At 38.1% G+C, this 15,548-nt stretch overlaps 1 protein-coding gene across 8 annotated transcripts in view; it reads left to right on the top strand.

Annotated features, from left to right (window-relative positions):
- Positions 1–15,548, top strand: part of ZEB2 (zinc finger E-box binding homeobox 2) — a 133,055-nt gene that overhangs the window by 113,010 nt on the left and 4,497 nt on the right. For all 8 annotated transcript variants that reach the window (XM_040971541.1, XM_040971539.1, XM_040971540.1 and 5 more), the window contains 6 exons: positions 1,110–1,298; positions 1,997–2,211; positions 4,852–4,960; positions 5,868–7,837; positions 9,178–9,358; positions 15,415–15,548. The exon at positions 15,415–15,548 is cut by the window's right edge and continues 4,497 nt beyond it. In XM_040971541.1, the coding sequence (XP_040827475.1) occupies positions 1,110–1,298; positions 1,997–2,211; positions 4,852–4,960; positions 5,868–7,837; positions 9,178–9,358; positions 15,415–15,548 (2,798 nt within the window). The remainder of the gene's footprint in view (positions 1–1,109; positions 1,299–1,996; positions 2,212–4,851; positions 4,961–5,867; positions 7,838–9,177; positions 9,359–15,414) is intronic.

Genomic DNA, 15,548 nt, shown 5'->3' with positions numbered 1-15,548 from the left:
CTGATTTGCCAAAGCTTCCCTCTGCCACAACTTTGCCAAAAACAACTAATATGGAAAATATACAGTGTCACTTCTGGCAAAGAGGGTAGGGATGAAGAACCTAGAACAACCAGGGTTATGTGCTCCTGAAAATGATGGTGGCAGCATGTCAGCATTAGACATACTAGCGAAGCCCTTAACATCTACCTGGAATAGAGAATAATGTAACAGCTGCTTTCCCAACTCTTTCTCATGCGTAGAAGATTTTGCTAAGTATATTTAAGCCACAACTAATTTCAGAAACACAACTAGAGATTTCAAATTTACAAGTCCTGTGACACAAGTTGCTAAAATTGGTTTACAACTATTATTCATTGTGTGGGAATTGAGTCACAATTGCAAAAGTTAAAATCATATCAAAATCACACAGCATTATGGCCAATTTCTCAACTCCCTCTGTTACTTTTTATTTTATTTCTATCAGCTGTGACTTTAATTTTATTTTCCACAGTTTTATGATACTGAGGTAAACATTGAAATTATGGGATAAAATAAACTGCCATGTTCCCTGGTTCTTTTTTTTTTTTTTTTCAAAGTGATGTTATTCTCTCTCCAGGAATGTTTGTGCTTTCTTGTCTTGGACTATGTCGACTCAGTTATCTGTGATACTCTCAGGTGAAGGGTTTCAAGCTTTTATTTCACAACCAGATGCATCTGTCATTAGGGATACTTAGTGGACAATTGAAACAATCAATATATACCTTTTGCAAGAGAAAAGGAAGTTCTATATGATAGCTAAGGCAGCTTTGAGCTTATAATATTACTCATGGATCTTAGAATGTTATTTTTTAAAATATTTCACTAAGATCATTTTTGAATTTATTTCATTCTTTGTGAATCATGCAGACTGGTGTTCTACAAAGAAAAAGAGCAGGTGTGTTTAACCTAAAGCCAAGCACTGTCCTTTCCAGCGTGTATTTTGTGAATAAGCATCAGTTGATACTAGCTCACGTTTTGCACCTCTGGCCAATAATCCCGGGTGCCTGCAGTCCTCCAACAGGTCAGCCTTTCTTCCTAACAGTGATGTAGACAGCCCTGAAAAGACACTGCTTCTCCTTTTATGATTCCAGTGAAGAATGCAAATTGCACAGCAGACTTTGAGGAGTTCTTTGCCAAAAGGAAACTGGAGGAACGCGATGGCCATGCTGTCAGTATTGAGGAGTACCTTCAGCGCAGTGACACAGCCATTATTTACCCAGAAGCCCCCGAGGAGCTGTCTCGCCTTGGCACGCCAGAGGCCAATGGGCAAGAAGAAAATGGTGAGACTGTGATTCATTTTTAGCCACGGCACTGACCTCTGCAGCTGTTACAATTACAAATGCACTTCATGCCTGGGTGTTTACCTTAAAATTTGGAGAACAGCTGCAGAGGCATGGAATTTCATGAGCAAAGATTAGAACTGTAATTTTAGGGTATTGTGAAATTTTTTTTGTCAGCAAATTTGTGTCATTTGTACATCCAATAAAGAACAAGAACAATTAGAGCCCATTTCTAGCAGATAAAAATATCTAAATGTATTCCTATCTTTCTGAATTTTTTTTTACTTTTGAGAAAAGAATAAAGTTTAGCCACCCTGACCCTCTCACCTTTTCCTCTTTGCTGACCACACCTGGGTGCGGCTACAGAGTTCATCGCTGTCAGTCACCTAAAGAGAATGTCCCCAGTTTATCAGCTGTTTAAATCCTCCCTCTCCCCCCACCCCGCACCCCACCCACACACACAAAAAAGCTCAAGTTAGTAATTAATTAATTTCCTAGCGCAGTGTGAGCTGATTCCGACAAGTCTGTCCTGGGTGTGCATGGGGACTGGTGTGCGAGGGGCTGGCTGCAATGATGGCGCTTTGGTGGAGCGAATTGCGGTGATTCCTGTCATACCAGGCCGGGCAGCCAGCCCATTAGCTGCCATTGATTTATTGACCTTTTGGCCCGCTTCTCTCTCACTCGTCTCTCGGCTACAGACCTGCCACCTGGAACTCCAGATGCTTTTGCCCAACTGCTGACCTGCCCCTACTGCGACCGGGGCTACAAGCGCTTGACATCACTGAAGGAGCACATCAAGTACCGCCATGAGAAGAATGAAGAGAACTTTTCCTGCCCTCTTTGTAGCTACACGTTTGCCTACCGCACCCAGCTCGAGCGGCATATGGTGACGCACAAGCCAGGGACAGATCAGGTGGGGGGTTGGTTTTAAGTGATTTCTTTCTATAATAACCCCTTAGAGAAACGATATTGCTTTGATTGGCAATCATTATTAATTTTTCATGGCATTTTGAAGATGCAGATCTTTTAATGGTAATAGCTCTAATTGAGGTCTAAATGATTTTTTGATGGTCTCTTCTAATATGATTTAATAGTCTTATGTTCACGATCGAATGAGTGTGTTAATTTCTAATTTAGAAATTTTATTTGCACTTTAACTTGACTTCAGTTTCATTTTTATGTTCCACAAAAAGTGACTGAAATTGTGGCATTTTAATTATACATTATTAAACATCTCAGCAATTTTAATTCCATTTTTCACCTAATTTTCTTAGAATGTTTTTCATATAGGACTCTAAGTTGAGAGAAGTGTGTATTTCTTCTGTTGTCACATAACACCTTCAATTACTTAGAGTATTTTTACAAGCTGCTGCTGGTCTATGAAATCAAATTAAGTGTTTTAAGGAAAAGCAAAAGGGCATACAGTATATATGCATACATATAATAAATTGGATTAATCCTAAAATGTTGGCTGCACATTAAAAAGGATCCCTTCTTGATATGCACATTTGCAGCTAAAAGTTAAAAATCTCTGTGCCTCTTTTGGTTCACTTGTGCTTACTGCTAGGCTCTGTCTTGAGCAGGTAAGCCTAGGTCTTCACATCCCTAAAATGGTTGAACAGGCTGATCACAGGATTTCTTAAATGCTGCAGCAAAACTGCTCCTGCTGTTCTCCTGGGAGAACTGACTTTGCAAATTGATACTATGATGCGTCTGGGGTAGCAGAAATGATGTGTCTCAAGTCACAGTATCTAGCCCAACAAGTCTGGAATTACTATGTATATTATACACATATTGCAATATGTGTTGCAACATATTGCTATATATATTATAAAGAGTATTAGACACAATATTCTATATAATTTTTTCTTGTGAATCCTACTCTTTTTAAGTGAGAAAAATAAAAATAAGCAAACACTATCAAGCAGTGCTGAGGCTACTAGGTTATGGAATTTTACTGTTTTGAGAAAACAATTCCTATGAATCACTCCATTTAGGTTTGATGGGGCTTGTCACCTGAATGTTTCACAAAGATTGTTGTAAAAATACACTTGCATAGTTTTGCTTATGTAACAGTTTATCGCCCCTTGCTTGTATGCACAAAATCTCTAGGAAAAAAAAAAAGTACCTAGATATTTATCTAGCATAACTGCTTTAGATTTCACATGCAGAAGTGTGATTGCGTTGGCGCATTATGAATGGTAGCTTTGGTGTTGAAAAGTCCCCTCATTTGCTCATGGCATTTGCAATTAGTAAATTAAAATGATTGTATCATATTAACAGTGGCACAACTAAAGTTTATAGTAGTCCTCTGAGGGCCGTGGGGGGGACAAAGCAGCTGTTGCTGTTTGTTTATGCAACTCAGCAACATATGAGCGCTGGTCCCTCAATGGCGCTCGGCAGGCTGGGCTCCGCTTGATCTTTGAAGGTTGCTGCTGTTTGAACAAACCTCCCTGTGTCCCATGTAACACCATCTGTCTCACTAGGAATGTGGGAAGATTCAGCACACCCTAGCAGTTGTCATACCGTTTCTGTGCTGTCTTTTTTGCAAAAGGCTTTTGTGTCATTGCTGCTTGAAAGAGGCTGACCTCCTACCTTGAGTATCCAGAGTGGATGACTGTATTTTTTTTCTTTTTCTGAATTCTAAGTCACACCGCCCTTTTTTTCCCTCTTGTTCAAAAAGGTCAGCTGTGTTTGATTATATCTTTGCTGCTTTTAACTTGTCTTTTCAGCAAACTTATTTTTTCTTTTCTGTCCCTACTCCCTGGCACATTACTAAAAAGGAACAGGAAAAGTCGTTGAGGTCTTTCTTACCGGCCTGTGATAAAACTGTTCAAGCAGCTATTACCCAAGATGTTGTTTCTTACACTTGATAATGAATCAAATCCGATAGGCAGAGCAGCTCAGGAAAAAAGGAATTTAAATTTGCTGCTAGTGAAGTGAATGGGATATTTAAGCATGCTTTGTGTATAATGAAATATTTATAGTCGAGGGTGTTTTGTGTGTTTTTAATTTGGGGGGATTTTTTTTGCCCTTCTTAAAAATTCAGATTATTTTAGGTTGAGGTACATTTTTACCCTGATATAGAAATTTTGGTAATGTATTTTATAAGTGTGTGGGCTTAAAAAAAAAAACTGTTCCGAATTTTCAGGAAAATGTTTATTTTTTCCTTGAAAAAAAAAAAATAGTTGCATCCTAACAGGGAATCTTCAGTCTTCAGAATTTGCAGTAAGCACAAAGAGATACAAACATCTTTATAATTATACTTTTGCATCTCTGAAGGCTTTAAAAAAACACACATTTTGGAAAAGAGACTACAGAAATAATTTAAAAGCAAGCGTTGGGTGCACATGTGAAAGCACTTTTTTTTTAATTCATTCCAATTTTATTACCAACATTATCACTTTTATTGCAACTCTGAAAGATTGGGTGGATAAATAAGCACACGCAAACCTTTTGGCCTAAAACATAGAGGTCATTTAAAAATACTTGTAATGAATTTTCCTTGTTCCTCCTACACAAAAAAATGATGTCAGTCTTTCTCCTCTTACAGCACCAAATGCTAACCCAAGGAGCAGGTAATCGCAAGTTCAAATGCACAGAGTGCGGCAAGGCCTTCAAATATAAACACCATCTGAAGGAGCACCTGCGAATTCACAGTGGTGAGTAGCCGAGATGCTGCCGTTCACACTGACATTTTGTTGATTACCTGAGTTTTAAAGATTGTTTAAAATCTGCACAGCTTCGTAGATTTTAGACGGGCTCCATGATTTTGTAAACCAGGTGTGCTGCATGGCTCTCCATGAGACTTTCAGCACCACCAAGAAGCTTGTTCCTCGAAAACACTGTGCTTCTTTAACGCGACAAATCCTTGTTATGGAATCTAGAGTCTCCTTTGTGTCCTTTAGAAATCTTTTCTCCAGATTAAATAATTTTGACCTGAGGGAACATAGTTGGCAAATTTTGAATTATTTTCATTTTTGATCCCCACCCCTGAAAGAAAAGGTTGAAGAATATCTGATAAGAGCTCACACAGGATAAATGTTACTTGATTCCTGGGAGCTCTGTATCACAGACCAATATCGTTCCGCTGAGATTTCTTCTTTATAACTAGTTTGATAGCTCTGCCAAGATTTTATTATCAAATTGGATGCTATTCAGAGGACTGGTTGGATTGGTCAAATCAATGGAATGTCCACAGAGTTGATTAAAGTCATGGCTGTGTTTCCCTTTAAATACTGTGACATCTTTATTGTGTTATTGGCCACACATTAATCTGACACTCTGCTTAAATAGGAGGCTGCCGATGACAAGACAAGATTTGGGATCTTAACTGAAAAAGCCTTAGATAGCCCTCACCTTCCACTGCTAACATCTTGAATTATGTCCTCCCAGGGTAGATAAAGCCCAGAAACTGTTACAGTCACATAATTCTAACCTAAGCACCCAGAATGCCGAGGTATCCCCCTGTGCTCCTTTCATTTTATTTCACAGAATCTTATCTTGGTAGACATCTGCAGTTGTTACTTAATCGAAGGTCTGACGTATTCATTTTAATTGTCATTTTAGGTGAAAAACCCTATGAGTGCCCGAACTGCAAGAAACGTTTCTCCCATTCGGGTTCCTACAGTTCACACATCAGCAGCAAGAAGTGCATTGGCTTAATCTCGGTAAATGGCCGCATGAGAAACAATATCAAGACGGGTTCTTCCCCTAATTCTGTTTCTTCCTCTCCTACCAATTCAGCCATCACTCAGTTAAGAAACAAGCTGGAAAATGGAAAACCACTTAGTATGTCTGAGCAAACAGGCTTACTTAAAATTAAAACAGAACCACTAGACTTCAATGACTATAAAGTTCTAATGGCCACACACGGGTTTAGTGGCACTAGTCCCTTTATGAATGGTGGACTTGGAGCCACCAGCCCTTTAGGCGTTCATCCTTCTGCTCAGAGTCCAATGCAACACTTAGGCGTAGGGATGGAAGCCCCTTTACTTGGATTTCCCACAATGAATAGTAATCTAAGCGAGGTACAAAAGGTTCTACAGATTGTGGACAATACGGTTTCCCGGCAAAAAATGGACTGCAAGGCTGAAGAAATTTCCAAGTTGAAAGGTTATCATATGAAGGATCCATGCTCTCAACCTGAGGAACAAGGAGTGACTTCTCCTAATATTCCAGCTGTCGGTCTTCCAGTAGTGAGTCATAACGGTGCCACTAAAAGTATAATTGACTATACGTTAGAAAAAGTCAATGAAGCCAAAGCTTGCCTCCAGAGCTTGACTACTGACTCAAGGAGACAGATCAGTAGTATCAAAAAAGAGAAGCTGCGTACCTTAATAGATCTGGTCACCGATGATAAAATGATTGAAAACCATAACATATCCACTCCATTTTCCTGCCAGTTCTGTAAAGAGAGTTTTCCTGGCCCCATTCCTTTGCATCAGCATGAACGTTACCTTTGTAAGATGAATGAAGAGATCAAAGCAGTCTTGCAACCTCATGAAAACATAGTCCCCAACAAGGCAGGAGTTTTTGTTGATAATAAAGCCCTCCTCTTGTCATCGGTACTTTCTGAGAAAGGACTGACAAGCCCCATCAACCCATACAAGGACCACATGTCTGTACTCAAAGCATACTATGCTATGAACATGGAGCCCAACTCTGATGAACTGCTCAAAATCTCCATCGCTGTGGGCCTTCCTCAGGAATTTGTGAAGGAATGGTTTGAGCAACGAAAAGTCTATCAGTATTCAAATTCCAGATCCCCGTCACTGGAGAGGAATTCCAAGCCGTTAGCTCCCAACAGTAACCCTCCCACAAAAGACTCTTTACTGCCCCGCTCTCCCATTAAACCTATGGACTCCATAACATCGCCATCTATAGCAGAACTCCACAACAGTGTGACGAATTGTGATCCTCCTCTCAGGCTAACTAAACCTTCCCATTTTGCCAATATTAAACCAGTTGAAAAATTGGACCACTCAAGGAGTAATACTCCTTCTCCCTTAAATCTTTCCTCCACATCTTCTAAAAACTCCCACAGTAGTTCATACACTCCAAACAGCTTCTCTTCCGAGGAGCTCCAGGCTGAGCCTTTGGACTTGTCATTACCAAAACAAATGAAAGAACCCAAAAGTATTATAGCCACAAAGAACAAAACAAAAGCTAGTAGCATAAATTTAGACCATAACAGTGTTTCTTCATCATCTGAAAACTCAGATGAGCCTCTGAACTTGACTTTTATCAAGAAAGAGTTTTCAAATTCAAATAATCTGGACAACAAAAGCACTAACCCAGTGTTTGGCATGAATCCCTTCAGTGCCAAACCTTTGTACACAGCTCTTCCACCACAAAGCGCATTTCCCCCTGCCACTTTCATGCCACCAGTCCAAACCAGTATCCCTGGGCTCCGACCATACCCGGGACTGGATCAGATGAGCTTCCTACCACACATGGCCTATACCTACCCAACTGGAGCAGCTACCTTTGCTGATATGCAGCAGAGGAGGAAGTACCAGCGCAAACAAGGATTTCAGGTAATGAGACATGTCTTTGTGCTCTGAAGAAAGGAGGTGAAAATTTCATGGTTTACACGCATATAGGGGGAAAATCCTTTGAGGAAAAAATCAGCAGAGCTGAAAGTTTAACATGAACCTAAAACTGAGCGGTCAAGAAAAGTGAATAGATGAACACTGTATTCTGCAAACACATATGCCTTGAGAAAAAAGATAAAGAAGTTAATATTTATTGGTGGGTTTTATTCAGATTGATTCATCCACATTGCTAACAATATTTGGTAGGGCTTAACAGGGGTGCTGCCATTTGTACTTTGTAACAGTCACATGCTTTTAAAGATGTTCCTAAGCTACAACGATACATACGTAAATTTGATGTGGACTTTGTTTTCTAGCAACAGTTAATTTTGAAGAATATGTTAAAACACATATTGTACATTCCACAGCTGCTTACCTCATCTTCAAACTAGCAAATAATCTCTAGTTTCCAAATGGAAAAGCATAGGTGTTTTAATGTTATGCAGTACATGCCCTGTTTGCAAAATAGGAGCGTAAGTGATAGTACACCTCTGTAACAGCTGTTCTGGTGTTCCAATTTGCAGTGTGTCTGCCCTCTTTGTAAATGTTTTTAAGCCTGTTTAATCTGTTCTAATATTAATTAGTGCAAGCGTAGTCTAAGAAAACTGAACTGTGGACTAGCAAATGGAAATGTATGTTATCATGCAAGTTTGTACTCCGTAGGATCAAGACAAAATAAATATCAAGAAATTTAATAATTTACTGATCCACATTCATTATTGCTCAATGCTGAAGGCTGTTTTAACATAGATAGAACATTGATAAAAAGTGTTATTAATATTCCCTATTTCAAATTAGAAAATTAAATATAAAAATATTGCTTGAGGCTTTTAGTTGTAGACATACATTTAAATAGATTGCATAATAATAACATTTTGTACCTAAATATAAAATTCAATTAAAATGGGGTTTCTACAGCTACCAATCATTTCTAAAGTTAAGCACACTGAAAATACACAAATTCTGAAGTTTAATTTTTACTCAGACATTTTCCTGGTACAAAGAAAATGATGGATTTTAGAAAAACATGTATATGTTTCTCAATTAAGAATTAACCATTCTCTGTCCTAGAAAAACAACAAGCTTCACATTCAGGGGAAGAAGGTTTATATTTTTGTTGAAATGTCAGATCTCATATATTGTTCATGGAGAATAAAATATCTTAACATTAGCTTGATTGATACCAAGCACTTCTGAGGTGCTTCAGATGTCAGCCTATGCAAAGTTGTTTGGTGTAAACACAAAGAGAAAAGACTGTGTTGAACTGTGTGATTATGTCACAGGGAGAATTGCTTGATGGAGCACAAGACTACATGTCAGGCCTAGATGACATGACAGACTCCGACTCCTGTCTGTCTCGAAAGAAGATCAAGAAGACAGAGAGTGGCATGTACGCATGTGACTTATGTGACAAGACATTCCAGAAAAGCAGTTCCCTTCTGCGACATAAATACGAACACACAGGTATGAGTGACTTTGACTAGCTAGTTAGAGCTTCCCGGCCTGCTGTACATTTCATAATATTTAATGAGTACACTTGTGCAACATAAGATGCAGCATATGCTGATACCTTCAACAAGGAAGAAATAATGCTTTTGCCTAGCTCAGTAGGACTTTTTGTTGCCTGTTTATTGGATCATTCGTGTGTTTATGAGTGTACTTGTCTTCATATCTTTCGAGTCAGTCTGTAAGCAAAATTTGCAGATCCTATCAAGAGAATGTTTAAATGACCAGGGCAATGAAATGACATCACACAAGCTAATTACTGAAAGTATCATCAAATTTTTAAGCTATGAGGTACCTGAATACCTAAAAACCTAATATTGAGTTCAGTCAATGATGAATCAGTTTCAAGTAAGCCCTGATTTGGATTGATTTTGTTTGTTTTACAATAAATTTCTCACCTTTTGAATCAATTAAAAGTTATAATATTGTTTTAAAAAGTGAGAGATCGGATAAGCTACTGAAGCTTCCTATATTTGAAAAACTAAAACGAACCTCCTACATTTTAACAAGTTTATTTTCCAATTCATGCATTAGTAATTAGGAACAATTGCAAGGCAGCAACCTGACTCTTACATCAACGGAAGAGCAAATTATTTTTTATTTGTTATATATTTCAATTGTTTTAAAAGAGAAAAGGAGAGTGCTCCTACCTACTACTTCATTCTTCTAATGGCTACAGTGGCTGAGGAAGGGCCTGATCTAAAGATAGGAGTCAGGAACTCAATTCAGATGTCCCATGTGGAGAGTGAACTATCACTGCTGCCTCCCAGAGTCTGCATTAGCAGAAAGCTGGAGTCAGGAGCTGGAGTCAGGAGCTGGATCCAGTGTTTGAAGCCAGGGGATACAATGTGTAGCATCAGCATCCTCCCCACTAGGCTGAATGCCACTTCCCATTTTTCTAAAGAAAGAGGAGGTATCATGTGAAACAATATTGCCTTTAACCCTCAAGAAGATACTCCTGCTGCAGCTCTGTTCTTTCTCTCCCTTCTTCTTCGGCCCTGCACAACAAAGTAACTCAATCTCATCCCTGTCCCTAACCCATCTCTGGCTTTTATCTGCTAGAACTGTATCCTGGTCTACTGGACTTTGATGAGAAAACAAAGACAGTAGGATCTCAATCAAAATACCAGCGAGGGAAAAAATCAAAGAAAATAATCCATCTTAAACCAGAAACTTTATAGCAGATATTGTAATATGGAGAAAGAAATAAACATGAATGCTTTTCGGGGGGAAAGCATTGATGAGGCAAGAAGGAGAAGGAAGAAGATAAGAAAAGAGAATGTTAATTCTGCCTTTTCTATTTTTCCTACATAAAAGACACCATTTTTGGTAATGGAGGCACTCTTGGAAATGCACTGACACTCCATATCACACCTTGGAGCTCCTTTGGCAGCACCAGGGACCATAATCAGTCTAAGAGTTGGGGGTCAGGACAGCAAGTTCAGTAACATGAAATGTTGAGAGGGTTTGTAAAGAGGACAAGGTTGGTAAATAATAGTACTCTTTCTCTAAACACCCAGTTTCCTTTTTTTTTCTTAATTACAAATATTCATTATCATTTTAAAAGTTCAATTAATGATACTTAAAAGACAATCCAACTCGAGTAGCAAATTCAAACAGCTTTTATGCTTGTGTGATATAATTCAATGTTTGAAAAGACAAAATTTCTTACATTTGCTTCGCTTATTATAGATACTGCCTTGTAGTACCAAATCCTGTTATAGCATTTACAGAATAAAGATATTTTCATACCTAAATTTTCTGTAGGATTTTAATCAACCTCAAATATATTTTGTATTTCATTATTCAGCTACAATAGACACATCCCTGAAGGCATCTTTCCTTCTCTGATTGGTTTTATTATATGACCATATGCAAACTCTATCTTTCACTACATGGTGAGTGTGAAACTTTTATTTTAGTGAGGGCTTTCATAAACATTGACATCCAGTCAGTACATTTATTTCTTAGAAATTAGATAGTCCATGAATACCACAGGCATATACATAAGAGACCCAAAAGTTGGTGAACACAAATATATATATACTCCATTTTTAAAAGCAAATTTTATTTTCAAAAGTAATACTAAAATGACTAGTCCTATCAAATCTGAGATCTGCTGCCTAAAAACTTTGCTTTGGAACAAAAAGCTAATCATCCAATTATTTCTCTAAACTGGTGATGTATTGTCCTTTTGCCTTTCCCAGCGTATTAACTTTTTGGTCTCTTGACCAAACATCTTGTGACATCACTACTGTCCATATAGCAGGTTCCATCCAAGTCAAGTTCTTTAATTGGTTTTATATCTCTGTGATTAATGTGGAAGTGGATTCCATTTTCCTGTCACAATGGGGCCCTACAAGCTTTTTATTTGTTTTCCTTAAGCACTAGTAATATTTTGAGAATGCATTACTATGAATATTATAAGAAAAAAGTCTTGCAATATTTAAGATGGAAGATGTAAGAAATATTATAAGAAAGAACTCTTGGGGTTGATTGATTCCAAATTTGAGAATTAAAATTAAGTCATTAGTTGGTTTTTATGTGTTGATTACAAATGTATCATTGATAAAGTGTTTTGTTACAATTTACAATTTGTTACAATTTACAATTTACAATTTGTTTACAATTTAACATAGAAAATTGTTGAAAAAGAAAATTATGAGATACTTATTCTTGGGATCCCATGCTTTTTTGTCTCAACCTGTCTTAATTATTTTCTAGGCAAATACCAAAGTCATAATGGTTAATTTTTTTTGTCAGAAGCTTGGTGCTTGAATGCTATTCTTGGGACATGGGACTGACACAGTGGAACGAAACTGTGTTTATGTTGACTTCAGTGGGGTTAATCATCACAAGCAAGAACTATAAATTTTTTAAAAAATGTTTAAATGCTTAGATATTGTCAAACACTCATTTTTATTCCACTAAGATTTAAATCTGACATGTAATTGTTTTTTTCTGTTGAAACATTGTGACAGGTAATTTTAAAGCTACCTTATTTAGAAAAGTAATAAAAATGTTTCTGCTTTTGAGTAGGTAATGTCTATGTTTTAAGCAAATTACCATTTTTTTCAGTTACAATTTTTTTTTTACCTCACAAATGTACTTACTAGATTCAGTTATCATTCTTCCTGTCATATGAATCATGAACCTAGATATCAGAGAAAAGAATTTACCCTAAAAAGTTGACTCACTCAATATGTATTTGGAGATTTTCTGAATCTTGCTCAGGAGGAAATTTCATTCTAGAACATCTTGATTTGAATCAGCTAAAACAATCAAAAAAGTTAAAAAAAGCAATGAGTGTCCAAGTCAGTCCCTTTTTACGTAGAATTTGTTAAAACTATAAAAACTTCTGAATGTTAGAGCATTTCATGCAAGATACACATCAAAACTGTCCTTGCCTCCAAATTTTTCCTTTGCATGACATCATAGCTGAGTATTTTCTTTTAGATTATCAATTCATAATACGAAATTAGTATATTTCTACTATAAGCATATTGTTAATTACTAAATGCAGTCTCTGGCAATTGACTGTGTATCCTCATGGAGTATTGATATGACAGACTATAGTTTAGCAGCAAGCTATCCACCGGGCATTTCTAACAGGCCCTGGAATTCCCACAGTTTCTCAGGCCATTGCTCTGTGTTTGTTCCTTTGGAAACAAGGGAGCTATGCTAAGCGTAATGTTCATTTAAAATGATTCACACATTTTCTCAATGAAATCATCTAACTGAATGGCCTTTTTTAGGTCCCTGAACTGATGGGACATTGACATCCAAAAGAGATTTGTGACAGTTTCTCCCACGTACAGCTTTGTAACTAAAGCACCAGAAAACATATTATCTATGATTTCTCTCTGTTTTCAGATTCACTTCTTCTCTGTATTCTGCTCTTGAGTCAATCATGCATCTTGTTTCGAACTTGAAACATTATCGAACATTATTAAATAGCAAGATTAAGATGCTCTAACATCAACTGAGTGCTAACTGTGAAATCCTGACTCAAAACACTGCATTCATTGTGTCCTTTACTGCTTTTGCTTAGTCTGCATGGGAAATCCCCAAATGATCTTTACCTCCCAGGACCCTGACTGACCTTCAGAGAGCTTAACATGCCTGAGAATTCACACACAGTTAAAAAAAAAAAAAAAAGAGTGATTTGAACCAGACAGAAAGGCTCTAGAACCCACCTTCCCTGTTTAGCATGGCACCATCTTGCCCCTGTCAATAAAATGCTACTGCTAAAAACATTTCTCCCTGTTCCTGGGAGTATCTTTTTCTGGAAGGTTCATGACCACAGGACAGACTCAATCCATGACATCTTGACTAGAAGTCTCCTTGGAGGTGCAACACCTTTGTGTCTGCTCCCCAGATGTATTGCTATTTTCTGTTACACTGCCAGCCCACTGGGGTGGTCTTTGTCAGATGGGATAGCATGCTGTCTTTCCAGACTCTTGGCATTCCATTGGAATTCTGTTACCCTGTTTACTTCACACAGAACATCTTTCCCAAAACTTAAGGAGTGGTTCTGGTGTGGTTTGAATTATACTTGTTTTCTTCAAGTGCCTTGAAGAAAGTAGACTGGAATTTGTTCCCAGTCAAATGTAGTCACCACCACATATCTCTTTGACTGCATCTCTTACAGGTAAATAACCTGTTCCTATTCTAATACTTTGCCTTTCCACATCTGTCCTCACTAAATGACATCCCAATCAAACAAAAACCACTAATGAGAGAACAAATACAGTCTGCAGCATGTTTTTTTTAATAGTGGCATGCCCTGCAGGTACTCAATAACATTTTGAAAGCTATTTGGTCACTAATTGAGAAGATACATCACCATATAATTGAATAGCTAAAGTGTGTGGAATGGGTTCCTAATCTTATAACAACACATAGTGAGTGAGAATAGGCTTGCTTCTCCTAATGTTGGTTTTCAGTTCAGTTTTCCACAGTGCCAGTTTGTGTTAGCAGACAGAAGCACGTGGCTTCATGTATGTTGCTATGATACATGGTACTCGACAGGACTCATTTCTGAGTTTAACTCCGGAGCATCCCACTGATAAGTTTTTCTTTGTCAGTTCTATTTTGGACATAAACTTTTAAGTATGGCAGCTATGGAAGGTGTTGAAGGCATTCCAGTGCTATTTGTGGCCTGGAATCAACCAGATGTGTTTAGGCTTGGCACTGGTTTCAAGTTCCAAACACTGGTTAGAAACTGCTTGGAATGCCAAAGGAAATACAGTGTTCTCTAGCTGAAGAGTGTTTTTTAACACTCAACAAGTGGCTGACATCACATGGAAAACTTTAGGGGGCAAAGCACTGTTTGGAGTTAGTTCAGCCTCCACGACATACATCTTTCTAATTTGTGTTTCAAGTTTTCAGATGTTTTTATTCTTAGAATCATTTGACTGATAAGCCATGCTTTACATCCTCTTTCCTCTGCTTCTGCTTCTTCTTCACTTGGAGGTTTGTTCCTGCTTAAGACCCCGAGCCCATTTGCAGAGCCAAAAGCAGAGGATATCAATGCCAAAATCAGCAAAAGATGCCATCTTTACCACTTTGACACGAGTATTTGTTTAAACGTATAAGGAAGGTATCTGTGTCGGTCCACGTTTTGCATAGGCAAACCAAAATGTAAGGGACACCAAACAACCGGATGACTGTGCGGGCAAGAATGATCACCATGCCTTGTCCCTTAGCACCTTTCTCGAAGTACTTAATGAGACAGTTAGCAATTATCAGCTTCTGCTCTGAGACTTTCCCTCCATCATAGCATCTCTAAGATTTTCTTCTTTATTAGCTGTATTGAGTTAGTGAGCATTAGGAAGTCACAGAATGAGATGAGAATGCATCTTCCTGAGCCTCACTTGATGAGACCGGGCCTGTATTGATCCTTCAGACACAAGCAGGCACACTTATGCCCGAGTCTGAACATTTGCAGAATTCTTGGAAAGAGACTTCCTGCAAAGACACTAATCACCCTGCCCTCTTGTTCTCTCTCCCAGGAAAGAGACCCCATCAGTGTCAGATTTGTAAGAAAGCATTCAAACACAAGCACCACCTGATCGAGCACTCGCGGCTTCACTCGGGCGAGAAGCCCTATCAGTGTGACAAATGTGGCAAGCGCTTTTCCCACTCG

The sequence above is a fragment of the Ochotona curzoniae genome, unplaced genomic scaffold (assembly GCF_017591425.1).
Source record: "Ochotona curzoniae isolate NIBS_2020 unplaced genomic scaffold, NIBS_Ocur_1.0 contig_2210, whole genome shotgun sequence".
NCBI lineage: Eukaryota > Metazoa > Chordata > Mammalia > Lagomorpha > Ochotonidae > Ochotona > Ochotona curzoniae.
Note: the sequence above shows the minus strand (reverse complement) of the source record. Positions and strands in the feature narration are given on the sequence as shown.